The 21,387-nt window shown below is 38.9% G+C and overlaps 1 protein-coding gene across 1 annotated transcript in view; it reads right to left on the bottom strand.

Moving 5' to 3' along the window:
- The window catches only part of Cdh2 (cadherin 2), a 209,752-nt gene extending 188,653 nt beyond the window's left edge, over window positions 1-21,099 (bottom strand). Inside the window, exon 1 of the mRNA XM_076836787.2 lies at window positions 21,024-21,099. Within this exon, the coding sequence (XP_076692902.2) occupies window positions 21,024-21,083 (60 nt within the window). The 5' untranslated portion in view covers window positions 21,084-21,099. The remainder of the gene's footprint in view (window positions 1-21,023) is intronic.
- Window positions 21,100-21,387: the final 288 nt, after the last annotated feature.

The following is a 21,387-nucleotide window of genomic DNA, read 5'->3' as shown; positions in this document are numbered from 1 at the left end:
AAAAAGCATCCTTCTCTTCCTTTTTCCCTATCAGATATTCTATGGGCATAATCTAATAACAAGTAGATTATCCTGCAGCAGATGATCAAATGCAGGCAACAAAGCTGAAGCCAATTTCAATGTGTTTGCTGTCCTTCCTCTATGAAAAGAAAGGCAGTTCTATGGGCACAGAGTTAAGACTGAGAGGAGTGTGGCAAACCTGCTTAGGTTTAAATTCAGCCCCCTGCCCATGACCTGTATGACCTTGTCAAGCTATATAACATTATCTATGCCTGGGCTTATTCCTCTACAATAAGAATAATAACAAATAATAGTTAAAAGTGCAAACTTTGCACAAAGTCCTGAGTTCAATCCCCAACACCACACAAACACACACAAAAAAAAGGTGCAGGCTTTGTAGGATTATTGTAAAGAGTATAAAGGGCTTAAAAATAATTCCTGATTCACTGCAAAACAAGGGATAACTATTATCATGTTTTTGCTGTTTTTGTTATGGAGACCTTATCTTTTTGCTTTGTAAGTGCCTGAGAAATATTTTAAAAGAAAAAAGGTAGGGGGACTGGGACTGTATTAGCTTAGTGGTAGAGCAATGCTTAGCATGAAAAAGCCCTGGGTTCAATCCCTAATAGCCCAAACAAAACAAAACGAAAAGTAGGAAGATTATAAAGAAATCAAGTTCACAGGAAAGTAAAAAAATCAGTTCACAAACCTGAATTAAAAAAGCACAAGTGGGATTCTTTTGATAATATGTGATTTGTGGGTTAAAGTTAGGGGGCGGCAAAGGGACGGGAAATGACCATGGCAGTACTTTTATTGTGCAGGGATGTCTTCCAGATGATGTAGGCAAATGTAAACAATTAACGAAGGCACTGTTAAAGTGGTTAGTTGGGTGCGTGGCAACAGAATAATGGAACTTTTCAAAACCAATTCCGCATGACTAATTTTTTATTTTTTAATCCAATTTATCATCATAAAATTGCATTTGCCAAATTCTCTACATTTCACAGGATTCCATCCATGATGTTGGAGGTTGTGCTAAGAAGATTATTCAAGAGCTCCTGTCACTCTTTAAAGATTTCCTCTGTGTCAGTAATGCCATTGATGACACTTTGAATTTCATATCCCTGAAAACACGCTTAAAATGTGCAGCTTAACCCTGAACGACTTCAATATTTTTGTTTTGTCATGTACGATTCTGGAGGGAGAGCACAGCATTTTGCACAGGTTCTTTGACACTGTGCCTTCCTGATACACTCTAGACAAGTTTAGGTGCAAAGAATACCTATAAAAAACCCACCTAGTGATTTCTTACTTTGCTTCCACTGTATGACTTGGATGTATACACAGATATCTCAAGTATTCACTTTTTATTTTTCCAGTTGCCATTGCTTTTATTCAAGTAGGGACAAAGAAACTAGTCAAATCATAGCGTTGGTGCTGACACAGGAACCTGACAACTCTGCAGAAATTAACTCTCAGCCAGTAGACAGCACTACAACACCTCAATGGACACAAGTCTGAGTCCAACATATAAAATGTGGTTTAGAGTGGAGCTTACTAAAGCTTAGAATGATATGTAAACCTACATTAAATGTGGGTCGGGTCTGGGAGATCTGTGCAATGCCATACCTACTCTGTCTAGGTGAAAGGAGGCTTCCCAGGCTTCCAGGCTTCATGGAGAGGCCTCAAAAGACAGAAGTTTAACATGAAGAGTAGTAGACGATTAATGGAACGGGTAGCAACAATGCACCTACAGATTCAGCTGGCTTCAATGAAAGTTTGACACAATCATTAGATAGTGGTGCAGACGGCTGTGCTATTAAACTTCCATTAAAAGTTCCAGAAGTGCCTATGGCAATTCCAGAAGAGATGGTCAAACCCCACTTAGATTGATTCTGTCCCATCAACTCATTACACTGCCAGAGACTGCAACATGCTTATATGTAATACTAAAAATGTCATCAAATAGTACTTGGCATTAGACTGCACTTACGATCAACTTGGGAATTCTTTCAACTAAATACAATGAATATCAATAAATGTCAATATTCATTGAGTGTTTATGATGGCATGAAGGTATCTACAATGCCTTCCATGCATGACAACCTAAACAAAGCCCCTAACAACCCCATGAGGTAGGTACAATTAGTAGAGCCATTTTTCAGGCAAGGAAACAAATGGAGGAAATTGCCCTTAGTCATTTTAGCTAGTCAACTTGGGGATGGTGTTCAACCCACCACCAAAGGACTCTATCACCTTTAACCCTGCTTAGCCACCAAAAAATGTCACCAGGGAAGCCTCCATGAATAATGACACCTAATACCTAATTGGCTGAGGGCTAGTCATCATCCTTTGTGAAATCAGACCACGTGAAAAATCTGCCTTCTTCCATGATTAACTGTCCCCAGAATACAATGATCACATACAATATGTCATGTCACATAACACAGGATATATGACAATAAAATACTTTCAATGTTTGTGATGGAAAGAACTGAAGTGAAAAGGTGATCTGAACCAAAACTTCTAAAACAGCATCATTTTTAAGTGATCCAAATCAAAGCCCAAAGCCCAAGTCTCCTTACACTGAGATTCCTCTAAAAGTACACATGGAAAATTATAAGTATCTGTCATGGCTAGTGTATTAATTTCCAGTGGCAATTCGGATGAGGGAATAATTACAGTCTGTGATAAACTCCTTGTACACTTTCTGTACTCTGGAGTTCCTCACATTCATGTAATTAGGCCTGATTCACAAAACCTGGAGCATGGTTTCACTTTTTTAAAAACAGTTGCAGATGTTTGTAGTCCCCAAAACTCTGATTTAATTTGAAGAGCTAGCCATAGTGATGATTTACTTAATTCTGGGTCCTTGATAAGATAAGCACAACACAATTATAACATTATTCTTATGAGAAAATATCTTTTATGGCACAGCTTCCAAAAACGCACTTCAGTGAAAGGAGGGCAGTGTCAGTAACTTGGAGTTCAAAACCATTCCTTAACTTGCTCCAGAAGCAACATCCTGTCTAGTGGAGTTCTAATAGATCAAGCCATAAGAAGCAAATGCATAAGCCCTGCATGCTAACTGAGGGGCTGCGGGGCTCAGAGCTTAACCTCCAGTTTCAACCCAATGGCCAAGGACTAGCAGTTTCCATCCACGGATATTGTGAATGACTTAAGTCTGGCATTTCTGAGTGGCAGTTCTCAAAATATAGGTATGTACTTCCAGGAATCCCCAAATCCTTCCAGGGGATCTGCAAAGGCCAAACTACTTCCATAATATCCTAATGTTACTTTAAATTTTCTACTCTCATTCTCTCGGAAGGGTAAAGTAGACTTTTCCAGAGGTTATGTGACATGTGATACCTTAACACAGTAAATGCAGAAGCAGATAAGTTCTGTCTTAACATTTAGCCGGACAATAAATAAACTGAAAAATGTAGAAGCACAACATTACTCCTCTTCCTCCTAGTTTTATATTTCTGGACAGTGTAGTCATTTTTCATAAAAATTAGTACTTACATAACACAGGCAATGGGTTTCATATTTTTAAATGAATTAACAAGCATCATAATTTCTCTATAGAAATTGATATTGATAGACATTACCCACATTATAAAAATTCACTGGAGAATTCAATAATTTTTAAGAATATAAAAGAGTCTTGAGACTAAACAGTTTGTGAACTCCTGTGCTAGAGAACACAGGGATGGACTGAATTTGCCTGAAGGCTGCATCTGAAAGAACAATCTGGACAGCTGGTGCCCAACCTGTCCCCTATACCTCCCACTTGGGAGTCACAGGCCCTCGGAAAACAAGTGTGGTGATCTCATTTTCCATGCTGGGAGTTCGCAGATCCCCTGCAGTGTTTTGGGGGAGGGGCACATTTGGGATTCTGGGATTCAGTTTCAGCAAGATGTGCCCACAGGGCAGTGCCCACGCCCTCCAGCCTTGCACTTATCCAAACCATGGTGGTATCTGCCTGTCCTGTCTCCTGACTCTTCTGACTTATTTTCACTTGCTTCAAAACTCAGGCAGGGAGGAGAAGTCTTATTCAGTGGGCCCCTTCAAAAAGACTCCAGCATTTGGTGAACTAGCTGGGGATAGAATTGAGAAGAAAGGAGGAAGTCCAGTAGTGGAGGAAAGACTGGAACTTCTGGCAGAGGAAAACGGGTGCATGACTCAGGCCCTGCATGTTTTTCAACTTGGTGGTTTGCAGCCTTGATTGTACACTGTGGCTGGTTTTTAGAGTTGGGCAGGTGGCTTTTAACATCAAGAGACTTTAATTCGTAAACCACAGGGTGTTTTGATCTTTATGTGTGACCACAACTTAGGGTGGTTTATTCTTCAGAAAAGTGGCTGTTAGAGAAGTAGGACCTAGAACAAAAATAGTGGACTTTGGGATAGGCCACAAGGTCTCGGAAAAAGAGTCAGGATGCACAGTAACCTTAGCCAATGGTACACACATTCGGGCAAGAGCTGCTGCAGCCTGGCCTTGACAAGGATCTGAGGGAGGGAGGTCAGACTTCTGGAGTTGCCCCCAACCACATTAAGCAGGGGCCAATGAGGTACAGAAAAACAAGGTAACTTCAATATCTACTGCCTAAAGACTAGTGAGCAGTACAGGATTTACAATTTTTTAAATGATAACGAGCTCAAGAACCCTAGCAAGAATCTCACTGTAAATTATTTCTTTTTTGAATTTTATTTTTAAAATTTATTTATTTATTTATTCTAATTAGGTATATATGACAGCAGAATGCATTTTGATTCATTGTACACAATTGCAACACAACATTTCATTTCTCTGGTAGTATAGGATGTAGCGTCGCATCATATGTGCAGTCATACATGAACCCAGGGTAATGATGTCCATCTCATTCCACCATCTTTCCTGCCCCCTTTGCCCAATCAAATTTCCTCCATTTTTTTCATGTAAATTATTTCTGACAAGTCTATGAGAGCTGCAAAGCATTGGCCTGCCTCAGCTTCAAATGTCACTCTGCATTCAGGAAAAGGAGCTCACATCTTGAATTGTCAGGGCTTGACTACAGGCTTAAGGTCCAGCACCCACCAAGTGGTCTGGATGGCCTTTATAAATGAAAGAGAAATCTAGTCTTGCAGAAGGCCTGCTTTTGGCCCAAACAAGCCCATGAATGGCATGGAAAGGGCCAGTATGGCAAGAAATTGAAAACACCCTGCTCCCGAGAGAGCTTATCACTAGTCACCCACAGATGGAGCCCACACTGGTGCCAGCACTGCTGTCAGACTCAAGCGGCTTGAAGGCAAAGGAGGTCAGGATGGGCTGGTTGTGAACTGAAACTCAACTGGGAGAAACATCCAGTGGGAGGTCAAGTTTAGCACTTGGGTTGGGTGAGAGGAAGGGGGAATCCACATGTGCACACCATTCTCCTTCAGAAAGGTGACATTTGGGTTACTTTTACCATAGTTCAAGGTTCAGAAATGACTGATGGTACCCATCTTCTCAGATGCTTAGACCTTCCAGCATCCAAGAAAGGCTGAAACACAGAACATTTTCTCAGCCCATTCTCAGCCCTTCCTCCAGATGGCATAGCCTCTCTTTCTACTAAGATCTTTGAAACATGTAGCATAGGCTCCAGAAACCAGTTTTGTGTGCGCTAACTCTTCCAAGAGCAGGTACTGGTTTACCTTCTAACTCTACAGGCTGTCAAGACGACTGCTGTGATCATGTGAGATGCCCCATCAGGATCTGGGACTCAAGTGAAGCTATAGCTCTTTTAAGACATCAAGAAGTTGAGAGTAAGACAATCTTGACAGACATCTCTACCTTTGGAAGAGTCATCTTGCTTTGGCATGAGCCCACAGGTTAAAAATCATGGGCTCAATGGCTATTTCAAAATCTGGGTTCAATGGCATAGAACCCTTATTCTCTACTTCCATGTAGTAGAAATTACACTAGCAACAATACTTGTGAGCTCTATCTACCTCATTGGTGAGTCTGGATAAAACAATCAGCATACATACATATATCAGAATAAAGTCTCTTCTTCAGCTCTTTGCTGCAGGGAGCAGCCTACAGCCAATCAGTTCAAGTATTGTTAAGTTGCAGTTCTTAAAGGGCAACACACCCGGTAGAAATGGTCCAAATCCTGCACTGTCAAAAATGGAAGATAATGGGTAACTAGAAACATCTATCCCACATTCCCCAGCCTTGTCCTTATCAGAAAAAAAAGTTATATTTTTGTTCTCATTTGAATTTAGATGGATGAGAAGTACTATTTTTATACCCTTTCAAAGACAACAAAATTATTTTAAAAAATCACAATCTTACTTAGTGCTCTAAGGCTCAGGCTAAAAGATCAAAAGGAAGTCATGCCAAATAGCATGGCTGTGCCACCCGCAAGCCCATGGCCATGAGCCCTTTAGGCTGGCTTGATGCTCAGGGCCTGAGAGTAAACAACCAGGACTTTATAAGAGCCTGGGGAAGCCAAGAGCTGAGAACAGAAAGTTACATGTACTCTTGGATTACTGAGTGAGTACAGTTCTGGGACAAACTACTGTAAGATCAGGAGGAACAGTAAGGAACCACAAACCATTCATTAGATACTTGCATCTATTGAAGTCAGCACCAAAGAGCTGTATGGCCATTCACAGCAATCGCTTGCTTCCGTGGTAATCTATCTTGCACTGAACTCAATCTGTTAGATCTTCCCATTCATTGGGTTAAAGTTTTCTCCCAGAAACTGAGATCCTTTCATCTTCATTCTAAAGTTCAAATCCAGTGCTGAGGGAGTGGTGGGGGACTTATCCAGCATGCATGAGGTCCTAGCTTCCATTCCCAGCACCACAAAAACTAAAAAAGCCCAAATCCTTTTGCTTCCAATGGGTTTAGTGTTTTGCAGATTTCCAAGGAACTTCTTGAGTAATTACCAGAAAGGTGTAACTCAGTTCAAGCCCTCTGCCACGTCTTTGCTAGCTGTGTGTTTTGGTGTGAATGGTTTTAACCTGGCTCCTTTCAGAAGTTTGCGAAGCAGATAATGGTAACAACCGATGTGATTCTGCAATTTGTATTTGGGGTAAAAATGGGAGTTCATAACCCACTTGAGTCAAATGTATGAAAGATGATATGTCATGAGCTTTGTAATGTTTTGAACAACCAATAAAAAAAAATGACCATCTATAGCAATGCCTACCTATCTGCAGGGAAAATAGGAGAGGTTAGATCACATGAAACAATGCAGGTGAAGGACTTATTCTGGCACACAGTAAACATAGTGAGCAAATACTAGATTCAATCAGCTTTCAAGAAGACTCATAATCCTTGGAAACACCTTCATACAAGCCATGAAGGAAGATGTTAGGCAAAGGGAATGGCCAGTAAGGCCAAGCTACAGGGAAGCTATGAATTTTATCCAAGAGGCGAGTGTTCACTTGACTGAAGGAAAAAAAGCCAAAACAAACATAAACCCATCTTCAAACTCAATAACCAAGAAAATTCAAATTAAACATACAAACAAACAAACAAAAAGAGCTACTACTATACAGTCCATTAAAAAATTAGTTTGATTATAATGAGTATCTAAAATTATGGGGAAAAGGTATGCATGAAGTGCTGGTGGACCAATTCAGAAAACACTCTTTCACTGGCTAGTAGAGATAAACATGGGGCTGAGACTGTGGCTCAGTGGTAGAGCATTTACCTAGCATGTTTAAGGCACTGGGTTTGATCCTCAGCACCAATAAAAATAAATAAATACATCTACAACTAAAAATACACACAAAAAAAGATGAATATGTGCATGGCTTGCAATCCAGCAATTCTACTCATAGGTACAGGTGCAGAATATAACAGTGCTCTCACACTGGGGCTAGACACAGGAATGCTCAGAATACTGTGGACTTACTGAATCAGAAGCTCAAGGGGAAGGATTTGTTTTAGCAAGTTTCCTGATGATTCTAACATAAGTTAAAGTTTGAAAAACACAGCCCCAGAGTATTCAGGGCATTCTTGGTATCCCAGGTGACATGTATAGGAATGTTGATAGCAGCAAAAATCTGAAATTACATACCCAGGTCCAGCGACAATAAACCAAATAAGCAAGCTGTACCGTATCTATAGCAAGCAGCGCTCGCTCTGCATTAAGGAAATGAACAAATTATAGCTTCAGGACTCAACTGAATGAATCTTACCGGCATAATGCTGAATAGAAGAGCAAATCACAGAAAAATACATGACTTTATATGTACATATATATATATACACACACACACATATAAGCTTGACACATTATACATCTATGCATGAGATATATACATATATAAAACGTTTCTCTATATATACATATTTAAAGAATTATATACATAGATGACTAAGCTATAAAAAAGCAATTAATAAATATTAGAAAAATCAGGATCATAGTTATCTCTGGGAGGAAGAAGGAAAATGAGAGCAGTATTCTGGGGACTTCCAAGGTAGGGGCAATATTCTATTTCTTAACCTGGCTGGTAGTTAATATGAATATATTTATATAATTTATTCTCAAGTGTATATGTGTGCCTTATATAATTTTACTGTACAACATTTCAAATCAAAGTTTTCAAAAAGGGTTATCATAGAACATACAAAAATGAATAGAAATAGGAATCAAGTTACTTTATTTTTTTTTTCACTTGAATTCAAATACATATTAAACCTGGGAAGACAAGCTCTGACATCTGTCTACTTGCATGTGAATTCCAGCACTGTCACTGAACAAAAGAAACATGGACACATGAGCTAACCCATCCATGTTCGGTGTCCTCATATATAAAAATGGGTATAATGCTTTAGAAAATTAAATAAATTAATACATGTTTGCATGCTTAGAATAGTACCTAGAACATAGCAATATGGAAAAAATAATAGCTATTATTAGGGTGGAATTATAGGAAGCTAAAAGCAACATTCCCTTTATTTAATAAATCAGCATCTATGAGAAGAATGACTCCACCTTCACTTTTTGCAAATGCTGTGCTGATACCATCTACTCAACCCTATCCTCTATGGGGTCCTCAATGTTATGTTCAATGTATTCAGAGATTGCATAACTCCAGTTCCAGTCTAGTCTCAATACAAACATACATATACATGTGTACATGCATGCATGAGTCCATGCCAGGATATTCAAGAATTAAATCAAAAAAGGAAGAGATCTAGAAGAAGACACCAGAACAGTTCCTGCCCAATTGCCTACTACTTCCAAATCAAATCACTAGCAGAATAACACTCTATATACATTAATCCTTTTCCCTAATTATATAGGTGGTGGCATTGTATCAACCTAGGTAACATCTGTTAGAATTTAAGGAGGGTTGTTAAAATATGTTCCTTTCAATTATGGTTTCCAAGGGTGGTCCAAGGAACACTGGTGGTAGATCATCCGTGTAGAGCTTAAGTCAGCCAGCTATAATATTGAGTATAGAACAAAGCCTTCACACATTAAGTCCTTAAATTTACCCAAATAATTACATTTCCCTTGACTATGTTTGTGTAAATCAAATGATACTGACCAGGTCCCCAAATTTTCAAAGATCTAACATGTCACTCACTGCATTAAAGTACTTTTCTATCACACATAGACCCATTTACTTGCATTGTAACCCCATGGTAATACTGATTATCCCCACTTCATAAATGGGCATACTAAGTGACAGAAATGTCTTATATGTTGACAACATTCACAAGACAAACAGATGTCAGAGCCAGGGAACCAATGCAGGACCTCTAGCTCCAGAGTGCTCTTTCTTTACCACTAAACCACACTGCCTCTCTAGACTCTCACATCAGGTTAACTGAATAGAGAACAAAGACAGTGATCCCAAAAGACATAGAAATCTTATGCTTCATAAAGAAAGCTTTTCAGTTAAAAAAAATAGAAATTTTATTTGATAAATGAGAAAAATGTGTTGTTGTGTGTATGTATGTTATAGATATATAAAATCTTAGGGAAAAAAAATAAAGCAAGACCCCCTACTTCACACCACATGCAAAAATAAATTGCAGGGAAGTAAAATATCTAAATGTGAAAATACAAATAAAGCAAAATTTGATATAGCATGAAGTTTCAGAAAGCTGTCAGTTTATATCTTGGCTCTCCCACTAGAGTAGTATTCCAGAAAAACATTACATATATATTTTAATGATGAAGAATCAACATTAAATAACATATCAAATTGAAATCTTGACAATATCCATTACACATGCAAATACAGTAATAAAAACCATAACCAATTTTCAAAAATTATTTTAATTTCATCCTAAAATATTGTAAATAATCTGCAGAGTAATCCATTATTATCTACATTTAAATATACCACAATTTCCCTTTAAAACAAAGCCCCATTAAGAAGGTCTCAAATAAAGGGAAAGACCATAAACCAAACCATGCATTTAACTCAGTTTCATTTACAAGGTACTGAAATCAATTTATAAATTAAATCAATGGTTATGACATTTGTCCCCAAAGGTTTTTATTTACCTGTCAGAGAAGATAGAACTGTAAATAAAATTTTATACTGAAAACATACACGCTGTATATAAACAATTATTTCTATGGTTAAAAGAACATAAATAATATGTACAGGCTAAAGCAAGCTTAAATAAAAACTATATATCAATAAGCTAAGTCCACAAAAGAGTACAATCTTCTTAAATATAGTAAAATAAAGTTCACGCATGTAAGAATATAAATAAATTAGAGCTGTCTTGAAGCAAACAAACCTCTGGTGGGCAATTAACTATGGAATTTAATTTCTTCATCATTGGGCACAGACTCCTCCATCTACCCTCTAGACCTAACATAGACCCATTAGAAATAAAGAGAAAGGCCTCAAGAAAGAAGGATCTCTGCCAGTCGTGGTGGTACACATCTGTAATCCCAGCAGCTCAGGAGGCTGAAGCAGGAGGATTGCAAGTTCAAAGCCAGCCTCAGAAATTTATGGAGGTCCTGAGCAACTTGGCAAGATCCTGTCTCTATAAAGGGCAGGGGGTGTGGCTCCATGGTTAATGCCCCTGGGTTCAATCCACAATATCAAAACAAAAAGAAAAAAAAAGAGAGAGAGAGAGAGATAGATCTCTGGACAAGGATGAGCACTTTGCAACCCTCCCAGCTTTTCAAATATTTTTTTGCTACCCCCCTCATGCCCCACAGATCTTCTGGGGATTAAACCTTGGAGTGCTTAACCACTAACGTACATCACCAGCCTTTTTAATTTTTTTTATTTTGAAACAGGGTGGCACTATGTTGCTGAGGATGGCCTGGAATTTGTGATCCTCCTGCCTCAGCCTCCCATGTCTCTGGATTATAGGTGTGCACCATTTCGCTCTGCTAACTCAGATCTTAGAAATAAAAAAAGCTACACAAATGCAAAAGAGGGTCAACTGTACTCAAATGTATGCTGAAAAGCCAGAAAACTAACAGTGTGGGCATTATAAGCCCCTTCGTAGAAGCTTTATGAAATTAAAAGCCTGAATAAAACACTGGGTAGGCCTTTGCTGAAAATTGGGTCACCAGTAAGCTCAGAGAAGGTATTAAGAAGCATCATAAATAGATTAGAATCTGTTAACACCCAAGTCTTCTGCATGGAAACTTCCAGTCAGAAAGATATTTAGTTATTTGCTTCTAGTCTCTTTCTGATAAAAGGAAGGGCAAGAAAGGCTGCAACTTACAGAATTCCAAATGTCTTTGGCTCCTGGCTTCAGCAATATTGGCCAATTACCAGACTACAGAAAAAGACATCCAAATAGGAAAACACACAAAAGGTGTTAGTGGCTTGACACCACAAATGTGCAAGTGACCTTTAGCTGCAATGTAACAATTAATCTTTTTTACTATCAATTTTCAACTTCCTATTTCTAGAGTGCCCATGAATCTTTCTTAATTTTGAGACTGTACAAGTAAACATGACAGAAATATATGATTTCATGCATTACCTGGAAGATATCAAATACTAAACAATATGGTGCATGATTTCTTAATTACAAGATAAAGCAACAATAATCTATGCTGTTAGAAATCAAGTAAATAGTTACTATTGGGGGATGGTTAAAGTTGGAAGGGGGTGCTTCTAGGTGGCTGGTAAAGTTGTTCTCATTCAATGCTTATAAAACATTATGTTCAGTTTAGGAACATTTAGTAGAATACTCATTTATATGTGCAATTTCCTGAAATGCACTTGATGTTTCCATAAAATAAATGTGTGTGTGTGCATGTATGCATGTATGTGTGTGTATGATCTGAATTTTGAATTCCATTAAATATGAGGCTGTAAGATTTTAGAACCTAATCTTTGAGAAGTTGATACCAAATAGCTTCTACCAGGGATGAATGTCAGAAAGCTACAAAAGCCAATATTCTGGCTTTACACAACAAACTTTATTTACTGGACCATGAAGTCATAAAGAATGAACTTCAGACTTGGAACCTTTGTGTTAACCAATTAAGACAACAAAGGACCAAAAAAAAAAAAAATTAAATGGTCACAATCTCTATTTAAAGAGTTATGTTAAGCAGGCATGGATTATATCCTTATTTAACTTAATAAAATGAATTGTTTCTTAGTAATTTATTTAAGTTTCACTTAATAGCTTCCCAACCAACTAATAAACATTTTGTGCAAGATTACAGAATTACAGACAAGTCAAGTATATCCATTCACTCACAATAGGTCAAGTTACAAATAAAACAGTTCTAAGTTTTCTCAACAGTAAACAAATGAGTATCTGTTAGTTACTCCACAGAATATTTACAGAAAACTTTCATTATTTGTAGTAAATCCTGTTGAGATGCAGACATATATATTTTAAAAGACACCAAATAACTTCATTTGTGGGGGAAAACAAGTTAATTCAAAATATTCAAACATGGAAAATGTGCCATTCAACATAAACGCATTTCAAAAATTGGTGGAGTCTCTTGAATTTATTTTCACAGTGCAACGATTTTCAAAAAACCATGTGTAGTCTATAGACTAAGAGTTTATAAGCTCTTAGAGAGGAGCTTAAGTTTGAGGATTCACCCAAAAATATATATATTTATATTATTTTTGAAGCTGGGTGCATTGGCACGTGTCTGTAATTCCAGTTACTCAGGAGGCTGAGGCAGGAGGATCTCAAGTTCAAGGACAGCCTCAGAAACTTGGGGAGACTTTGTCTATAAATAAATAAATAAATGGGCTGGAGGTGTACTTCATTGATAAGAGTATCCCTGGGTTCAATCCCCAGTATTGCGCAAATATAATACATAAATTTCTGAGCATTTCTCAGCATGTTATTTATTGATCAACACAACTTGAAAACTTTCAAAAATGGGTTATGAGTCGTTTTGTTCAGTTTTTTCTTCTTTCTCCAAGAGAAGTTTTAAAAGGTGAACAAACATCTTCCTTAAGCATTACGTTTTGGCTTCAAACACCAAAAGAAAGCAAAATATTTACGGTCAAGATTAAATAGAGAGTGTAACTCAAGAGTTACCTATAGAAAATAAAATAACTCAGAAGAAAGGAATTGAAACTGTTCATGTAATATCCATTCCCTAAGTAGTAGATCAAAAGGGCTGTAGCATGACGAAGGGGAAGAATTCTGTGCTCTGGAGTTGAGTTCAACTTTACTATGACAGTTTGGATTTCCAAATTGTCTAATTTCCAGTTTCGCCATCTCTAAGACAGAAATAGAACCATCTATCTCAGAGGGTTATAGAAATGATGAACTGAAATAACATGAAATTAAATATATTTATTTTTTAAGCTTTAATACTAACAGTAGTTTTTTAAAACGTTCTGAAGTGGCAGCAAATATCTAAACTTTTAACAGTTTTCTGATATATGTGTTCTTCTGAATTACCCAAATGACCTACTGTCAACTACTAAATACAAAATATATTGTGAAATGCAGTAAAATTGCAGATGTGGGAAAAATTAAAATGGCAATCCTTACAACCCTTAGTACAAATAATAAAATCAAAGTCCAATATTTGATGTAAAAGAAGGTTGAATAGTCAGGCTGAGCACAGGCCTGTAATCCTAGTCGCTCAAGAGGCTGAGGCAGGAGGATCACAAGTACAAAGCCAGCCTCAGTAGCTTAATGAAGTCCTAAACAACTTAGCAAGACCCCGGCATCAAAAAAGGAAAAATAAAATTTAATAAACTCAAATTTATTTTAATAATGAGGAAAAAATCGTTATTTTGCATTTCCAGTTCCCAAATTTTTGGAATAATAAAGATTCCAAGTTATGCCTCTTAATTTTTTTTAACTAATTCCTTTATTCACCAAAATGTTAAATAATTTATTGGAATGGGCAGAGAATCAGGGTATAAATGTCTTAAATTATGAAGGCCACATATATTTTTTAAAAATTAGCACAAACTCTAATGTTAAAATTATAATTACAATATGTAGTAGTATGTAAGTACAGCACTAAGCAGCCAATCTGCCTTCCTCCCTTCCTTCTTTCTAGCATGTGCATGCATATTCTGTGAATGAAAACCTTAGCACAGATCATGGACCAAGCCTCTCTCCAAGTTACTTTTTATGCATGTCATATTATATTTATAATAGCACCTCCTTTTAAGTAACTCAAGCTGTTTTAAAAATATTACACAACAAATTCTCTACTTGGAAAATTTCAAGTTGAATTGTTAACTTGAAAATCAAGGCAGTCACTAGACCAGAATATCTAATTCCTATATTAACCGTTCTTTTGTACATCAATTTCCAGAGATACCAGTAAGGTCGATTTCGGACTACACATCCACCATGAGAATAGATGAAAAATTAATATTCTCCCAAATGATCAGTCAGGGGAATGTAATAAGAACTATCACAATGGTTTAACCAAAAAATAAAACCCTCTAGTCATGGAGAGTACAATATGGTCCTTCTAAGAAGTCAACATGGAAACTTATCCATTATGTAGCCTATCTTCCTTTGGACCTACTTAGAGTTCAGCCAACTACAGGTTCTTCTAATTTAACTTCAGAGTGTTCTAATAATAGTTTAGGTCATCATGAGCTTATTTATATTCTTCTTCAATTTTCTATTCTTCTGTTACATCCAGTTCGTTGGCATTCAGAAGTCTGAAACCTCACTGATTATTTTGGCTGGCCTCCTGTGTTGTTTTTCTAGGTACACAGCTATTCTCCAAACATGGGATGATTTAATGAGCAACTTTCTGAAGGCAAAGTAGGAAGTTTAAATGTGCCATTCAGTAGGAGTTCTCAAATCTGGATGGACATTACACCATATTTTATCAAATCATTTCTAACTGATGGACATTCAGAAATCAACTAATCCAATCTTGTGATCAGAAATAATGCCTCAATAAATATTTCCTCTAGGAATACCTATAGAAAAGTAACTAGTGAAGGACTAGGACAAAGGGTGATAGTTTTATTGCTGAGCCATATCACTCAATTCATTAGGCTCTAAGGAGGCTATCTTCTCCCAAACATAGAGCCTAAAAGCAATAAAATGTGTAATTTTTATTCTCAGTAACACTACTTTCTGTAAATCTACCTCCCTTACCCAAAATAGTTTAACTTTTACTGATAAAAGCAGCCCAGTTAATAAAGAAAATTTTAATTAAAAAAATAAAAATACAGATGATTTTTAATCCATTGTGTATGATAAACCATTGTTAATTATTACCAAGCCTTCAAAAAAATCACTTTCTATTCCTCCAAGTTTCTGAAAATTCACATATTTTGGGTGCAAATTAGTCATTCCAAAATCTTTGAAGAGATATTTGAGATATTTTCAAACAACACAAAAATCACATAACTGGAAAATCCATTAAGGACCAACTAATCTTACCAAGACCAAGATTTTACTGTTGAGGAAAATTAGATCACAGGAATTTAAGAGATCACATCTGCACCAGATTAGAAATCCAGGATTCCTACCCTTAACACTAGCTCCTGCCCTTGATACTATAAGAGCAGCTCATTTGCACTAGTTATATTCATGATGCCCAAACTATTTGTCATTACACACACAAAATAATCAAGTATTGACACATGCCAACTATACTGGATGTTGCAGGAGACACATTTGTAGATACCATCCCTCAATATATGTGTACATATATATAGAAAGAGGGGCGGGGAGAAACATACCTACATACACATGCAAACCAAGAGCTCTATTCTCATGGTGCCTGTGTATTCTGAAGTGGACCACACATAAGGAAGTAGAATGAGTACTTAAGAATAACAAAAAATAATACACTGAGCAAGACTACTTATGTGTAAACTAAATTCTTTTGAAAAACAAACTTTAACATAAGTCATGATCTTTAAATCCATCTTTCAAAAGGTCCCATTAATCTTCTGAATTTGCTTTATTTTGCCTGCTCTATCACTTTACATATATAGAAGATATGGCTCTTAATAAAATATTAATTGGCATATGCCTCTTTTCCAGCATAAACAGTGTTGTTTAATTAAAAAGTTTCCTGATATCTCACTAAACATAAAATTAGTAGTTGCTTAAATAGATAATAACAAAAATATTAAAAATAAAATTTTATTAGGAAAAACACAAATACATGGGACATAAATAGTGACTTGTTGCTACAAATTATGTTTTAATTTGTAGTTTTTTACCCAACCTGAATATATTTGTATATTTGATTTCTAAAAGGTGGACTGATGCCAGATATAAAATACTTATTCAAATAACAAAATCCAAATTTCCAATTCATCATACTTTTAAATGATTGATAAAATTCACTGCCAAGTCTAAGAAGTGCTTAAACTTGATTACTTTTTGTATTTGAGCCAAAAGAACAAATTTGAATAATGTTAACTTGGGCAAAAATGGTAGCATGTATACACAAACACTACACTTCTCAAATAACAGCTCTGATTTTCCCTGAAAAAAAATCCACTCTTCTAACTTGAAAATATCCCCTTGAAAACAGGATGGAGATCTGAGTCACTTAGGATTTAAAAAGAAAAAAGAAGCAGCAGCATTTTACAGCAAGATTAACTGTTGCTTTAAATCTTGACATTTTCCGATTAATAACCCTAAAGCTTAATGAGGCACAACAGATTTAAGAATTGAAAATTTTTAATGAAAAAGAAAATTAAAAATAGTTTGGTGCAGTATACTGTCACCAAAATAATCTTCCAGGAAGACTTATCTATATACAAAAATTGAAAATTTAAAAAAGAATTTCCTCTTATAAAGTCTCATTTTGAGTTTCTGGAAGAAGGTCAGGGCAGACTTCCATGCAGGTACAAAAATGAAAAGGTATACTCTATATATTCTGAACTTGTTTTTGGAGAGTGTGTGTGTATATATTCATCTACTAAACATCTGCCCATATATATTTTAGGGTATGCTAATTATTATTTTTCAAATCACATCTAATGAATTTGTACTGGACCACCTATTAGGAATAAAGACATGCACCAAGATATGAAAGCATCAAGATATACACAACTACGTTCTATAAGTAAAATAAACTATGACTACAAACTAAGTTAATTCTTCTTAAGTTAAAAGACAGATGGAAAAACAAACAAACACTGAGAATGAATAAATGTTTTATACTTCAAATGATTACTGAATTCCATATTTTCACATCCTAAAATAAAGCTTCTTTCTTTTTAATGTGTTCCCTGTGTTAATATAGCAATCACTTTATAGTCTGCACATAACAGGTGAAAAATAGGTATGATTTATGCATCTTCTTTTTTCAGGTACCAAGGTTTATATAAGACCAAGAATCTAAAATTTCTATGAACATTGTATTGTCCTAGTTGTCTCCCACCCCATCAAGTGTGTTTAGATTAGAACAATGGGCTAAGCAATTAAGATGTGAACTAGAAAAACAAAACAAGTTTCTAATATATTAATTACTGGGTGGGTAGTAGAAATAAAACTGATTTTTTTTTCTCTAATGATAAGCCTATGTAAGTATTTGAAAGTCACTTGTATAACTTAAAAAGAAAGCTAAGCATAACTTTGTCAGATAAAGTTTTATCATGTAACCAGTTAAGTTTAACATTCAAAAAAAAATTTAACGTAAAGGACAATGGTAACATCTTAAGTTAAAATGAGGAAGAACATAGGAAATCTTGAAGCTGAATATCAAATGTAAAACTGACTAGAATTATGTAAATCTAGATTAACAATAAACTAATAAAGAATCTCTCAAAGTGAATCAAGGATCATGGACACTTCCGTTAGAATTAAAAGCACAGAGGTCTCTGAACATTCAAGTATGTTTAACTTGTCTGAGAAAAAAAAAAAAAAAGGTTGTTTTTTATCTACACTAATAACCTGCCCATTCTCTTTTCTAAAATATTTGGCTGCTTAGTCTGGACTGAAGAAAGGTAGACTTTAATAGCAGATGACTGCAGAGGAGCCACGTTCACCTTGCAGATAGATCTGCATAGTGCTCGGTTATAAAGCAGACTGTTCACTTAAAGTCATTTCTAATCTGAGTTGTACAAACCACATGGTGCACTTAACCCCCAAACTCACCTTACATCAACTCTCTTGCCTCCATTCTTAATGACCTTTCAAGCTATTCAATGTTACTGCTCACCCTGCACTCATGATAGAAGACTGACAAGAGACTTGATGACCAAGTTACAATGTCCTCCCTTGTGAAGGTTTATAAAAGTCAACAGCAGTACAGAAGAAACCAAGAAAGGATATACATGGGAATATACTGTTTTCTAATGTTTATATATAATATTTTTAAAATACTTAAAGAATTATGTCCAAAATTCACTCCTGACTTCAAGGCAGATACATAAAAGAGGAATTGAGATTGTTTTACATTTTTACTTTCCACGGTATTAACGACCAACAAATACCTCCTCCTACCCTAACTTCACCGCACAGTATTCAATTAGAACCTACACTTTTGATGAAACTTTTGGGAAAATAACTATGTACTGCTGGACTCACACTCAAGGTCTGTGGTTTGTAAATAAGTAAGACCACTCGAGGTATGAAAAATCGTTTCTTGATTTATGACATCTCCTTTGTTAAAAGAGAAATATGATCTACATAGAATTCTTAACTTTGTCTTGCCTTCCCTTTAACTTAAAACATTCTGAAGTAGCACTTCTTTCTTTCTTCTCCTGCAGCTTAACCTCTTTCAAAACCCCCATTTTTTAAAGAAGAAACAATAAATGAAGTGACAGTAGGTGAAAGAATGAGGAATGTGCGCTGGAAGAATAAAGGGCGGTTTTATAACAGGAGGTACTTTTGTTATCAAGTGACTGGCAGGTCTCCTCCTCCAAGTTAGGAAAAAAAAAAAAATTCCATCCACTCCCCAAAACTGCAGAGGCCAAAAATGTCTAGTCTAATAGTTCTAAAATCTCACAGTCAGGGAGAGTAGGGGGTAGGGGGAATGGAGACCTTTGAGTGGGGGAAGCGGGGAGAGAAAGACCAGCAGGAGACGAAAGAACAAAAGGAGAAACCCAAGACTGGGGAAAGGAATGATCCGGACCCTGCGGCCTAGGAGCGGGCGCTAGGGAAAGCCGAGCTGCAAAGTGAGAGCAAGACTCCAAGAGCAGAGAGCGGAATGGGGCAGGGCCTGGCGAGCCGCACCATGGCGCACCATGGACAGGGCTCAGCGCGGCCGCGGCCCACACCCCTCTAGGGGGCGGCGGGAGAAAGCTCCAGAGACCGCGGGCGCCGGCCCAGTCCCAACACGACGCCCGCAGCTCCTGGCGGCAGGGACGCGCCAGCCCCTGACCCAAGAAGACCATGGAAGGGGGCGATCCTCACCATCTGTCCCCACCTTCCACTCCCACTCCCCGAGCAGTGGCACTTCCGAGCCGCGCCCGCACTTGTCTGGGCTGCCACCCGCTAGGCCACCCCACCCCCAGATGGCGAGCAGTGGTCTACAGGACAGATTCCCTGCCCCGCGGCGAGGATGGACACACCCCTTTCTTTCAGCCTCCTCTGGGCTCCACTGCAGAGGCGGGCAAACAAGAGACCCCAACGTAGCCCCTGCTATGCATGATGATCGCGGCCAGGACTAAGCAAGAATGTCCTCCCGGGATCCGGCTGGCGGTTGGAAGGGGCTGGGGGGCACGATCGGGCCGGACACCTCAAGAAAGTTGGGCAGAGGGCCGGGCTGGGGACCAGCGGCGCGGAGCGTCAAGGGAACCTGAGACCTGCCTGGAGCAGGTGTTTCCTGCTGCGATGAAGCCTCCTAATACAGAGTCAATGAAAATGCTCGCCGGCACTCTCAAGAGTAAGAAAAGTGAGGAAAGCTCCAAGCTCTGCGCCCCGGGGACACTATCGAGGCAGAGGCAACCGGACAGAGCTAGATAAATAGTACCCGCCTAACGGAACTTCTCCCCGCTCCGCCCGCTACCCGTGTGCGGGTTCAGAGTGTGGGTGCTGAGGCACCGGCCCGCAAACACTCCGTGGGGGTAGGCGGCGAGGCTTTCTTTCCAAGTGGACCAACACATTGAATTGTGAGGGCAAAAGAAGAAAAAGAATAAGAGGCAACTCTGGGTTGGAGTAAAGACAATAGGACAACAGAGCCCTTGGGGCACCAGGCTGCGCACGGGTGCCAGGGTGGGGTGGGGTGGAAGCAAGTCCCGTAACTAAGACACCAGAGTGAGAATTCCTATTGCAAACTCGCGACCCGTCCCTTAAGGGGAAAGATTGGGAGCAAAGTGCAATGCGAGGGGCGAGAAGCACAGAAGACTGCAAAACCTGGGAGTTATCCTGCCTCTCCCTTGGGCTGCCTGGGGACATCCCGCACGAGCTCACCGGGCCCCGAAGGAGAAGCAAAGGGGGCCCGCGATCGACCCTGCCTGCCTGAGGAGGCGCGTAAGAACAGCTGGCCCCGGCAGCTCTGCCCCTGCACCCGGCCAGAGCCTCGTGCCTGCGCAGTTCCCGGCAGCGCGGTGCGGCACCTCCCTTCCCGGGTGCGCAGCCCGGCCCCGCAGCGGCGCGGGGAACAAAGGGACCCGGCGCCGCCCTCCCCACCCCGCCCGCAGCCCGACCCGCGGGGACCGCTGTGTACCTGAAGCAGGGCCGCCAGCAGCGGCAGCAGGGTCCGCGGCGCTCCCGCTATCCGGCACATGGAGGCGGAGAGGGGCCGAGCGAGGAGCCGGAGGCGGCGGCGGAGGCAGCGGCAGCACCAACAGCGGCGCGGAGAGACGGCTCCAGGCAGTTTCCACCCCCTTCCCTTCCCCTCCCCTCCCCACCCCCTTCTCCGCTGCTCTCCTCTCCCCGCCAATGGAGAGCGAGCTGATGACAAAAAGCGGGCCGCGGAGTCCGCGGGACTCGCACCAGGAGTAATAAAACAGACCGAGAGATCAAGGAGCTGGGGAGGGGGCGGGGGAGAAGGGCGGGCGGGGGTGCGTGTTAGTGTGTATGAGTGTGTG

This window comes from Callospermophilus lateralis, chromosome 17 (genome assembly GCF_048772815.1).
Source record: "Callospermophilus lateralis isolate mCalLat2 chromosome 17, mCalLat2.hap1, whole genome shotgun sequence".
NCBI classification, from domain to species: domain Eukaryota; kingdom Metazoa; phylum Chordata; class Mammalia; order Rodentia; family Sciuridae; genus Callospermophilus; species Callospermophilus lateralis.
This window is presented reverse-complemented; position numbering and strand designations above follow the sequence as displayed.